The sequence below is a fragment of the Sparus aurata genome, chromosome 20 (genome assembly GCF_900880675.1).
Source record: "Sparus aurata chromosome 20, fSpaAur1.1, whole genome shotgun sequence".
Taxonomy (NCBI): domain Eukaryota; kingdom Metazoa; phylum Chordata; class Actinopteri; order Spariformes; family Sparidae; genus Sparus; species Sparus aurata.
This window is the reverse complement of record NC_044206.1, coordinates 12752440-12765540: the sequence shown is the minus strand read 5'-3', so window position 1 is coordinate 12765540 and position 13101 is coordinate 12752440. Positions and strand designations below refer to the sequence as shown.

Here is a 13101-nt window from a genome sequence, read left to right as displayed (position 1 = left end):
TCAAGTCATGTATCATCTGCTTACCAGACTTCTGTCCTGTGCGGTGGAGCTGACTCTTCATCCCGTCGTCGCCTATGTGTTTTAAACGCATCGCTCTTCCACGAATTGAAGCCGAAATCTCCTCACATCAACAAACTCCAAGAAAGCCTGCGGGACCTAACGTTAATGAATTTGTGGTCGGTAACGTTCATGCTAGCTGCTGCAGCAACGTTAGCGAGCATACGTTGTTTTGTTGTCTGTCTCTATTTGCATGGCTTCGTATGTGCGTGTGCTGCGGGTTGTGTTTGTCAGGCTGCTATGGTCAGTTTTGTGTGAGTGTGTGGTTAAAGTCTCGTTAGCTGCTGACATGCACTGACAGGGGCAGCTCGCGGCTAGCTAACGTTAGCAATGCTAAGTTGGCAGCTGTGAATGGAAAAGGGTGTATCAGATTTACTCGGGCGGTAATGTTAAATACCCTGTGACCCGTGTGCCTGCTCTAACGTGTAAGCTACGTGTTATCGCCTCAGCTGGCTAGCTAACGTAAAATAGGTTATTCGGCTAAAAATACCACGCAGCTTTGCGTGCATTTGCAGCTGTCAGTCCAGTGTCTCTGTGCACACCTGTACTCGCAGATTCTGTAATGTAGCGTTCGCTATTCCTGTGGTCATGTCTTTGTTTGCTGAGCCGTCAAGATATAGATTGAAATCCCGGATCCCCCTGCAGCAACGTTACCTAACCCTGTCTGCTCAGGTTTGCAGAGGCACAGTTCAAGTCCTGGAAGCTTTCATTTTAGCTTCCCCTTTCTAGTCAGTGTCCAAAGTACTTAACTTTAATTTGCAAAAGATCAGTCATCGTACGACCTATGGCACTGGAATAATAATTCTGATGCATGAACACATGCTGATGCTGTCATCTCTCATATATATGTATTGGCTGCAAATGTTCAACATATGGCCTTATGGTTAAAGTGGCAATCATCAATCAAAGACAAGATTCTGTTAAGATATCCTTTGAAACATCTGTGTCCTTTGACAGGGCTTAATCCTTAGCCAGGAAACCGAACCTAGAAATACAATCATAAGTATGAAGATACAATTCTAAAATTGGACCAATGTAGGATTCCTATGAGAAAACATTTATAGTATGACCACAGGCCATGTCTGAGGCCTGGCTTTCATTTCTCATTTCTCTCTTCTCAAAATGTACTTTTTATCGGGCACATTTCCTTGTTTTTATCTGAGTAGCCCACTTATTTATATATTTCAAGTTGTTGTTTACTGTTGTAGATTTTTATTTTGTGCTTCTTGTATTTTATGATTTTTTTGGGGGGTATTCTATTCCATTTTATTTATGCAAACCACTTTGTATTTTGATCTGAATACTCCTTAAAAATAGAGAGTAGGCAGTAGCATACCTTTGGCCTATTCAGTTTCTGCACGCTACACTTTATGGTCAATGTATCAGTTAATTTGATAGATATTGTGATTAGTAGGGGTAATAATGTTTGCATCACAATCTTCATTTTCACAGAAAAAACTGTTAAAATCATGATGATTAGTCTGCACCATGTTCTCTATATGTATAAACATGTTTTCTTCACTCTCAAGAAAAAGGTTTTCAGGCAAGGCATCTCTGCAGTACACCATTACTGCCTGTGATTTGGATTTGCACTTGCATCTCTTTTATTATATTTTGAGTAATTTTGCAGACCTAGATTCAATTGTACCATTGACAAGTTACATCGTGTGTCAAAGATAAACTGGGAACATTGGGTGAACATCTCAGTAGGACAGTTAATCTTTCTACATACTCAGCATTGAATGCTTCCAGTTTAAATGCTGTAATGTACTGGTATGCACCTCCATGTGACTTGCTGGACGCCAGTGTGGAATGATCTGATGATTTCATGACTGTCATCTTTGGTATATTGCCAGTGATCTTTGGACGTGCGTCTACATGTGACTTGTCGAAAAGCAGTGTTAAATGCTTTGATGATTGTATAAAAACAGTTCTGAGTACACTGTATATTCCCAGTGATCTTTGGACATGCATCTCCATTCCTGTATCATGTGATTTTTTTATTCTTTTTTTTTGGCAGAAATTGCAAGTTTTTAAATGTTTTGCTATGATCTTTTTACAGTGTAAACAAACTATTTTCATTTCCCTCATCACCAGAGATACAGTACCGGTCTGGCTGATTAAATTTGACAAAAATACAGCTCTGCCTCATCTGAGGTTGTTTTGTGGCTGTCATGTAGTTTCACTATTGCTTAAAAAGCTTTAGTCTGCATTCCTTTCCAGCTATGGATTTACTTGATTTGTTTTCACTTCCAAGTGTGACATGCATTTGCATGCGTTTTTCCATCTGAAAAGCATTAATCATGTCGGTGAAATTGGCTAACGTTGTTTTCCGTACAGATTTATTATGCCTGGTTTATATGTGATATTTAGATAATCGGTTTGAGTAAACTTTATGAGAAAAATAATGTTAATTAATAATGTTAAATGAATATCTTTGGATTTTGGACAAATAAGACATTTGAAGACATTGTCATGGGATTTGAAAAACACTTATCAACCAAACAGCTAATGGATAAATTGAGGAAGTAACAGATAGATGACTCAATTGCAAAAACGTTGAGTTTGTTGCAGCACTTTAATGCATCACTCTTAAAGCATTGCAAATCAGATCTAATGGATTGACATAGCTATCTTAAGTTATCCATTATCCAAGAGTAATTTATATCATAGTGTTAGAGGTAGCCATTTCTATAAGAAGAGTGAGGCTTGTATGAATTCACCAAGGACTGGGCTTTGTACGTGTAAGAGATTTTGTTGTTTAGCTTTCTTAACTTGATGCTGCTCAGTATGAAACATGCCTAACTGTAGAAAATAGAAGTTATTTGATAATAACCTAACTGTCACCCACTTTAATCTCCTCTTTTTCTCATTTGTGTCTTCCAGTAACCATCATGGGCAGTTTAGAAAAATAGGCTAGTTATCTGCTGTGGGGAGGACAGAAGGTTAGTAACACCCCGGAGCGTCCCTTCTCTCTTCCCACGCGGGCAGTCCAGCAAGTTTCCAGCACCATGGCCGAAGAAGAATATGGCAGCTTTGTGGACTTGAACCAGATGGGCGATTTGGCCAACAGCAGCGGGCCCACCAAGGTAGACTGTAAAGACCTGAAAGAGTTCAAACAGATGGCTCGGCAGGGTTACTGGGCCAAAAACCACAAACTTCGGGCACAAGTCTACCAGCAGCTCATCAAAGCCATTCCCTGTCGTACAGTTACCCCAGATGCAGAAGTGTATCGTGACATTATGGGAAATGCAGGCAAAAAGAAGCCCTCCTCCCACATCCCACTTCCAGATTTTGTGGATGGAAGTCCTGTGCCTCGGTACTGCCTAAAGGCAGAGGCAGTAGCCTCGGCACATCAGATTATCAACTGTGTGGCTGGACAGTTTCCAGATATCTCCCACTGCCCATCGCTACCAGCTGTCACCTCATTGCTCCTGCACTTAAGCAAAGATGAAGCTCAGTGTTTCGAGCACATCAGCCGCATACTGGCCTGCAACGAGCCGGGCAAACGACTGCTAGACCAGACTTTCCTGGCCTATGAGTCTAGCTGCATGACCTTTGGTGACCTGGCCAACAAGTACTGCGCAGCCGCCCACAAATTGATTGTGGCCACAGCCCAAGATGTGCTTGAAGTCTACTCCGACTGGCAGCGCTGGGTGTTAGGTGACCTGCCTTTCAGCCACGTGGTCAGGGTCCTGGATGTCTACCTAGTGGAGGGCTACAAGGTTCTCTACCGTGTAGCTATAGCCTTGCTCAAGTTCTACCGCAAGAATAAAGTCCAGGGAGGCCAGGCCAGCCAGCAGCAACAAGATTCAGACAAAGTGAGGGCAGACATTCAAGCTTTTGTCAAGGGCATTGCCTCCACCGTCACACCGGACAAGTTACTAGAGAAGGCCTTCTCCATCCGCCTGTTTAGCCGCAAGGAGATCACCCTGCTACAGCTCACAAATGAGAAGTCCCTGCAGCAGAAAGGAATCACTGTCAAACAGAAGCGGTACAGTCAATATCATGATTTTTGTCTGGTAAATTGTGAGCATCTTTCTTTTGCCTTTTTATGTAGAAACTAGGTTGCTTCTTCTTGTGGCCTTACTTAAGAAATCTACTGCCTATCTAGGATCAGATGGGATGCATGATCCATCGCATGGATATCTTTCTGGTGTAAACATCTGTAATATTTGTAGGTTGTCAAGGGCGTTATCTCATTGTCTCATTTGAGAATTACTCAGCTCTCCTGGGTATTTCCTGGTTTTCCAGTAAAATTTGGGATAATTTTGATATCAAACTAAAATATTTTAGGATTGGACAGAGGCCTCGCAAGACTGACCATGAATTCCAAATAAAGCTGCTACTTTCTTCCTCTTCTTTTGTGTTTGGGTAATCTTATAATAATGTCAACCACAGCCTTGAGTTTTTTGCGAAGATGTTTGGTAGTTAAGCACTTGGATACAGTTTATTTACCGATTCGAGATGACAGGGGCACAGTATGAATACTTTAATGATTCAAAATTAAATTCAGTTCAGTCTACTCATGTCTGTTGCTATGGTTAAATGAAGACACAGTTTCTGGAGTTTGAATTAAATCACAGTGGTATGTGGAGAATAAGAGGAATGTGGTATTAAAATAGTACAGGACTATTTTAGACTTGAGACTTTAGAGTTTGTTGATACAATTTATCCCAAGTGCACACCAGAGAATATAAGATGGATTTCAATGAATGAAAGATGTAAATGGTTTTATTTGCGTCACTCGCTTGAATGTCTTTTTCATGCTTTATACTCTGCCATGCTCTTAGGAATGGTTTAAGTTGCTCTTGCATTCTTGTCTCACATTCTGTTATTTCCTTCTTGTTTGGTTTGTGCCACGCTTTTCCATCCACCATCTTCTGTCTCATCCTCACTCCACTCCTGTGTTTCCTACATTGGTTATTTCACAGTGCTAGGTGGGTTTTCTCCTCTGTGCTTCTCTCCAGATCTATATATATATTTTATATTTTATATATTTATATTAAAATATTTTCAGATGATGAGCATTTTTGCTCAGATTAAATTATTTTGAATACATTAACACTCCATCTGCTTCAAATGACAACCTTTGTGAACCACCTCACTTTCTGTGCCTTTCCGTCTCTCTGCGTTGTCTCCAGGCGAAATGTGCAGCTGGCTCTTAACCCCGACACCTTCTCCTCGGAGATTGTCAGTGCCAAGGAGATGCGAGACATCTGGTCATGGATCCCTGAGCGTTTTGCTCTGTGCCAACCACAACTCCTCTTCACCACCTCTAACCACGGTTGCAGCCTGAATAGGTACACTGTCCAGTGCTTACCTCAATATATTGATCAAGCTGTTGGCTGCTGCTCACAGTCAATATTTCAGGCCCTGTTTAGTATCGAGTCTTTGAATTTGATACGGCCAAAAGGCTGGAAAGAAATGCTAGAGCAAAAAAAAGGCAAGAAAAGGTTGTATACTTGGAACAAAAACTGCAAACAATAAAGAATTAGTGACTGCTCGCATTAAAGATTTTTAGTGTCCATTTATATAAGGCAGAAAACATGCAACCTGATAAAAGAAGAACAACATTTTAACTTTGCACACGGGCATTTCTTTTACCTATGTGCTTGTAGTATACAAAGATAAAAAGAAAAAAATATAGTCAACATTTTTTATTTTGTTTTCTGCGTATTTTGGCCGTATCGTGTTAGACACACACATTCTGTCTGCAGTAACTGGGAAGCCTGCCTTTATTTTCATGCAGTCATTATATCAAGAATTTCTTTCCGCCACCTGTTCATTTGTTCTATTTCTGTATGGAACAAATCTAATTAGTCTCTAATGAAGTAATTATGAAGCCACTTAGCTGTATTTAAACCAGCGCTTCACTTAAAGGGGCAGTATGGGGCAGATATGAACAAAATTTTGTTTTAAGATAAACTATGACCTAACATTATCAACAGCATGTGAAGTGTGTTGATGTTATCTCACAGGAGTCTATGTACTGTGTTGAAGAGGACGCACTTCATTCAAACTTGACATAATCTAAATAAAACCCAGGAAAACCATCTTGATTTGTCTTTACTCATCAAGATAAAAGCTCAATCCAGGGGGTGAGATGTGAAAATAATCCTGCTGTAAATCAGCTCTGTTCTGTATCTCCTGTCTTCAGACTAGCAAAGGTTGATCTCAGAGGCTGAGTTCAGTCTGGTCTCCAGCTGTGTTCACTGGGAGATGGCTGTGCCTGGGTGCCCACCGTGACTCCCACGTGACCTGAGGTCATGGTGCAGGCAAACTCCTGTCAGTTAATCGAACCACTTAGCTCCATGTCTAACAAAGCTACCTACTAATAGCAGGTCGTCATAACATACAAAGCTGTTATAGCTACCGCAAAAAGTATTGTAAACAGCAGTTATGCTGTCCCATTATATGTTTAATCTTAGATTCACTGGTGGGTGCTGGAATGAGTTAAACTTTCACATTTTCCTCCAGATTCTACTCGCATTGTGAAGGCTACGAACCTACTCTGCTCCTCATCCGGACCACAGATGGTGATGTAAGAAACACACACACAGAAAGCAAACTGTCTCATGAGGATGCTTATTAATATGTTTGAAAACACTTTGCATACTGTCGTACATTAATGTGTACATCTTAAACGCAATAGTGAATCACCATTATTACCATTAATAACAAATCGGTTTTTTATAAAGCATCATTCCACTTTTCATTATGTGATTTTTATTTGTACATAAAAAATAATATATAGCCAACTGGTATTTCAGGTACCGACCAGCAAAGGTAGCAACATTTAATCAACTAGTTGACTTAATTAACTTGGTTGATATGGTTTTGTACAGAATTACTTCGATATTTGGGCTACCAAGTGAGCTCAAGTGGAGTCAAAGCAGCATCACTCTCATAAACTACTTTCTGTTGACTCTTTGTTTATCAGTAAAATGCGGAACATGCATGTAGAAAACTTGCAATTGATCGTGGTGTGTGCTACAATCAGTTATCTACTGATTTACACAAAACTCCACAGTAATATTGTCCGCTTACAAATAAACTCAAGTTTTATACCAATCCTGAACTCTGAATTGGTGTCAGAGGGGATAATTGCAAGTTTTATTGCTGTTTGATCTCTTCGTTAACCCATAAACAAATCAAAGTCCGAACACTGGCAGCTTACAAATAGAAATCTTCCATGAGTATACATTTTTAAATGTTCTTTTGAAGAGATAAACCCGAAGCTCTTGTTTCATTTTGCCACAGGTATGCGGAGCCTTCCTGTCCACAGATTGGGAGGAGCGGAAGAGGGGAGGAAACAAACTGAGCTTCTTCGGTACAGGGGAGTGTTTTGTCTTCAGGGTGAGTTCAGTTTTAATGTTTTGATTTACTTCCTTTTTAAGCTAATAACAAAACAAATCTCATCTTCTTCTTCATTCAAAGCAGTACTACCACTATAACCACCAGAGGGCACCATCCACTCTTCTTGTTCTTGATTTCAGTATCACTGGTCCCGGTTCATCTGTCTGGCTCTCATTTGGAGAAGCCTGCCTAGTAGGTCACAACTGACCATTAGTACCATAACTTCCTCTGTAAAAACAACCACATCTCATGCTTTTCAGCCAAAAAAACCCCAACTTGGCTAGGAATAGAAATATCAAACCAGCTTGGCTTTCTAATGCCTTCTGTATAAATTATTTACTTTGTGTTTATGCACATCTGCTGGCTGTGGGAGCCTACACAGCAGAAAACAGTCATCTCACCCACTAATACTCAAGCACTAGCGGATCGGAAACTCCTGTAATCTGATCCAGTAGTATCTGTCCTGGTCTTTACCTGACACCTGACAGAAACGGAGGCAGTCTGCAATGACTGATGATGTCTATCAGTTGTTTGGTTTTTTTATGTTTTATTTAATCCTTTATTTAGACTGGTATTCTCATGGAGATCATGATATATTTTTCAAGACAGACCTGTATACATGGACATGCACACAGCATAGTATATGAAACCAGTTCCTCAAAGCTCAGTTTGAATTTGTGGTACAGTGACTTGACAGTAATTCATATTGTAAGTACTGTATTTATATGAGACCATAGACCAGAGGTAAGGACGCAGACTTTAAAGAAAAGCCTTATGACACATTTGCACTTGGTATTAAAATAGGAGAACTATTTGGACACATTATCCAGATAACAAACAATGTAATCTTGTAATGTGTTTGCCTTATATCCTCTTTGAGATCAGATCTGTGTTCTTTTAAAAAAAAAAATCAATTTTGGAATTGTTTAGTTAGGGGAAGTTTATAAATTTGGGAAATGCTGTCCTCAATAATTTCTTAATTATTTGTCCCCTCCTGTATATTCGACAAAAATGATACACTAAGTCATTATTTTCTTTATATTAGAAAATACTGTGTCAGTTTGTCCTGGTGTGTTGCAGAACCAGTGTAAAGAGTCGCTCTAACAGTTATTTGTTTGTCATTCATTGCCTGCCCCTATTGCCGTCCTTTGTCTCACAGTTCTGTTGAATAATGATGCTTTCATGGCAAGGAATAGACATATGATCAGTAATCGCTTGCTCACTGCATACATTTGAACAACAACCTATCATATATGTCAGTTAAAATCAGTTATTAGTTTAAAACAACTGTATGTTTGTTCTAATGCCAGCACATTGTATGAATTGTGTTTTAACCTTCCTAAGATAAAAACACAATGTGAGCCAGAACATGTTCAGATGTGGTCAGACAGATTGGATCACATTCTGATCATGACATAATTGAGGCTTGCATTATTAAGTGTGATTCTTTATCCTGATGACATGTCTGGGTACAGATTATTTTTGAATACCAGGTGTAAATGGGGTGTTTTGAGATAAATAACAGTACAATGCCACTCCCTTCCCTGTAATCATGTCACCACATGAAATGCCGATTAAGATTTAGGGGCATTGTTTGTATTATGAAAAATAGGTATTTCTTCATAAGTAAATAAATGTGCAGTACTGCTCTGTATGATGTGTAATACTAGGTTCTGTAACTGATGATGAATGCCTGTTTCTTTTGCCAGCTGAAGCCAGAGATGGAGCGCTATGAGTGGGTGGTGATCCGCCACCCTGAGTTAGCGTCCTCCATCAAGACTCAGGCCCAGGAGGACACAGCCTCCTCTGAGGGCCAAGATGCAGAGAACAACAGCTTACAGCAGCCAGAGAAGCCTGCTGGAGACCTGTCGCCCTTCCTGTCCGCCCGCCACTTCAACCTCAACTCCAAGAACACTTCCATGTTCATGGCTGGCAACTTTGACTCCATCATCATTGGTGAGTGGATTATTACTGTACAGTGCTCAGCGTAAATGAGTACATCCCCTTTGAAAAGTACCATTTTAAACAATATCTCAATGAATACAAAAACAATCTCCAAAATGTTGAATATATGTAAGTTTAATATAACATCTGTTAAACTTATAACATGAAAGTAAGGTCAATAACATAACTTAGATTACACATTTTTCAGTTTTACTCAAATAAGGGTGATGCAAAATTGAGTACACCCCACATCAAAAACTACTAAATCTAGTACTTTGTATGGCCTCCATGATTTTTAATGACAGCACCAAGTCTTCTAGGCATAGAATGAACAAGTTGGAAACATTTTGCTACATCAGTCTTTTTCCATTCTTCAAGAATTATCTCTTTTAGAGACTGGATGCTGGATGGAGAGTGATGCTCAACTTGTCTCTTCAGAATTCCCCATAGGTGTTCAATTGGGTTCAGATCAGGAGACATACTTGGCCACTGAATCATTTTCACCCTGTTCTTCTTCAGAAATCCAACAGTGGCCTTAGATGTGTGTTTAGGATCATTGTCATGTTGGAAAAGTGCATGACGACCAAGGGCAGGGAGTGATGGTAGCATCTTTTCTTTCAGTATAGAGCAGTACATCTGTGAATTCATGATGCCATCAATGAAACGCAGCTCCCCGACACCAGCAGCACTCATGCAACCCCACATAAAGACACTGCCACCACCATGTTTCACTGTAGGCACAATGCATTCTTTGTATTCCTCACCATTGCGACGCCATACAGTTTTGAAGCCATCAGTTCCAAAAACATTTATCTTGGTCTCATCACTCCAAAGTATAGAGTCCCAGTAGTCTTCATCTTTGTCAGCATGGGCCCTGGCAAACTCTAGGTGGGCTTTTTTGTACCTGGGCTTCAGGAGAGGCTTCCGTCGGGTACGGCACCAGTGCATGCCATTCCTCTGCAGTGTACACCGTATTGTGTCACGGGAAATAGTCACACCAGTGACTTTCTACTTCCTTGGATAACTGCAGTGAACTTGCATGCCGATTTTGTTTGACCCTTCTCATCAGAAGACGTGGACGAACTGGACGTCTCTATGAGATGGTTGCAGTTCCATCTTTTTTAAGTTTTTGTACCACTTTTGCTACAGTATTCTGACTGATAAGTAAAGCTTTGCTGATCTTCTTGTAGCCTTCACCTTTGCGGTGTAAAGAAATTATTTTCTTTCTCAGGTCTTGAGACATTTCTCTTCCATGTGGTGCCATTGCTAACAACATGAAATGGGAAGGGGTTTTCTACACCCTTTTTATAGTCAACTGTCTGCTGGACACCTGTGTAATGAATAATTAGACTCATCTGTGGTTGATTATTGTTAAATTAGACATTTGTAGTCTAAAATTTAGCCTTGCTCCAGAGACTTTCAGTGGGGTGTACTCATTTTTGCATCACCGTAATTTGAGTAAAAATGAAAATGTTGTTCTCCAAGTTATATTATTAACCTTACTTTCATGTTATAAGTTAAACAGATGTTATATAAAACTTAGTCTTGTCAACATTTTGGAAATTGTTTTTGTGTGCATTGAGATAGTTTAAAATATTACTTTTCGAAGGGGGTGTACTCATTTAAGCTGAGCACTGTATTTGGAAATTCTGGTCTCTTTTTATGTGGTCTTAGTCTCTTAGATCGATGATATTATATTACACTGCAGGTATAGTGGAGTGGAGTAATGTGGGAACACATAAAATATGGGATTTTAGTGTCAACCCTTCACCATATTTATTTCTACATTTTGACTGAACAGTATATAGCAAAACTCTGTGCTCTTGTGCTTGACCAGGTGGTGGTGAAGGCAACGCTCTCTACATTGACTCTGAGCTCAACCATGGGCGCAGCGGCAGGTGCGCCACCTTTGACAACCCGCCCCTGTGTGCTGAGACCTTCCAGGTTTCACTGTTAGAAACTTGGGGCTTCCAGGACGCCATGGCCTCATAATAATGTACACATACAAACATGCAGATCCAGACAGAGTGATTCATATTAATGCACACACTTTTTAACACTTAAACATGGGTGAGACGCTACAGGTGAAAGCATGTTTTTTCATGCTTGGTTCGATTTTGAGATTTGGGGCAATTATGTTTTCTTAACAGGTCTTGTTTTAGACTACTGAAAGAATGTATGCATAGTGCATTTTTGAATCAATAGCTTAATTAGATTAGCTGCACTTGCACATTCGAAATATTGGAAAACTTGCCCAGGTAGAAACTAAATTCTCTTCATGATCACCAACTGGAGAAATTACATGGTGATTTAACATATATAACATCACATTTTTTTACCTGTTTCATTCACCTGTAGTGTCTTCCCTTTTTAAGGTGCAATATGTAAGAATTGGCCACCTGTTAATATCTCGTTACACATCCAGAACTGTAGCTACTGTTAGCGTGTTAGCTGTGTTAGCTGTGAAGCTAGCCAGATTACCGGGGAAGTGTTGTTTTTACACTGCTAGCACAAGAGCTCTGGACCAGTACAAAGTAGACCCAGAGCTAGATAATTAGCATGCTAACTTCAGTAGATATCTCTGCAACACAATATATGTCTTTGACAAAACATCAAAACTGTTATTTCCTGACAATCTGTTAATAATTGTAGGAAATGTTTGAATGTTTTAAACTAAAGTTCTTACATATCGCACCTTTTAAAGCAGAAACTCTTGTTATAAAATGTCCAGCAAAGTGTTTAAGTTGAAAAAACACAAATATGCAAACAGAACAATATCCGTCCTGCAGATTCATATATGATTTTTTTTTATTTATTAATGCAGTTATTATAATTTCAACATGTGAACAAATATGTGGTATTTTTGTCTTTCTGTTTATTTTTGTATTTACAGATTATAATGGTGTACTAATTATGAAAAATTGTGTGACTGTTCAGGATCAACTCTAGGTTGAGCCAATTTAAGGTTCACTAAGAGGGGCTTTTATGTCGGCTTTGTTCATGTTAATGCTGAACTGAAACTGTTGAATTTCTGAGTGTAAATTCATTCTTAAATGTTCTGTGGTTTAGGTCAATCTGCCAAATTTACTGCACAGGCAGCTCTGCAGTCCTATAAAAACAAGAAAAGTTATGCACCGCTGTGTTGATAAAAGTGAGATTATGATCAAATCTGTGAGAACGAGAGTTGGTTCGGCGAGGCTTGTTTTAAATGTTTGAAAACTATGATTAAGAAGTAGCTTTGAGGCTGAGTAAGTTGTCCCAGTTTCACCAGATTTTTGCTCCTGTTCCATTTCCCCACGCTGATTTTTCTGTACACATATCAGAAAATCTACTAAATGAATTCATGTGGTAAATGTTTGTGAATGTCAGTGGTGAATTTGAGTGTTGCCATTTTGCACCATATCAGAAAGCTTTCTTTTGAATGAGTGGCAGTTTCCCCTTTGTATAGTGTATGGATATTCATGTGAACAACATTGCAAACTTTTTTTTAAAGAAAAAAAACTCAAGAGGTGTTTTTGGTTTACAAGTAATGGATATAAATGTAGTTTGTTCATCTTTCATTTCTTTCCAGTTACTTCCGTCCTTTCCAGTGTGAAGATGGTAACAAAAGAAGTCCAAAATTGTGCCCTGCTGGTGAAGTGTTGTTGGGGTTATACACCCTTCTTGTATCTGTATGATTAAACATGCTCCAGTGAAATTACAAATGTATCCTACATGTGAAAATACAGCAACATGATTTGA

The 13101-nt window shown here is 39.4% G+C and overlaps 2 protein-coding genes across 5 annotated transcripts in view; one reads left to right on the top strand and one right to left on the bottom strand.

Moving 5' to 3' along the window:
• The window catches only part of LOC115571239 (alpha-1,6-mannosylglycoprotein 6-beta-N-acetylglucosaminyltransferase B-like), a 27206-nt gene extending 26921 nt beyond the window's left edge, over positions 1-285 (bottom strand). The window contains exon 1 of one of the 3 annotated variants that reach the window (XM_030400492.1): positions 25-285. The gene's annotated coding sequence lies outside the window, so the exon portion shown is untranslated. The remainder of the gene's footprint in view (positions 1-24) is intronic. The other 2 variants (XM_030400493.1, XM_030400491.1) reach the window with 2 other exon arrangements.
• tbc1d24 (TBC1 domain family, member 24) overlaps positions 1-13101 on the top strand; it is a 13262-nt gene extending 161 nt beyond the window's left edge. The window contains exons 1-7 of one of the 2 annotated variants that reach the window (XM_030400495.1): positions 37-176; positions 2944-4051; positions 5202-5360; positions 6538-6601; positions 7321-7416; positions 9126-9372; positions 11198-13101. In XM_030400495.1, coding sequence (XP_030256355.1) covers positions 3069-4051; positions 5202-5360; positions 6538-6601; positions 7321-7416; positions 9126-9372; positions 11198-11352 — 1704 coding nt within the window. In that variant the 5' untranslated portion in view covers positions 37-176; positions 2944-3068 and the 3' untranslated portion in view covers positions 11353-13101. Of the gene's footprint in view, positions 1-36; positions 177-2943; positions 4052-5201; positions 5361-6537; positions 6602-7320; positions 7417-9125; positions 9373-11197 lie in introns of those variants that run through there. The other variant, XM_030400494.1, reaches the window with a different exon arrangement.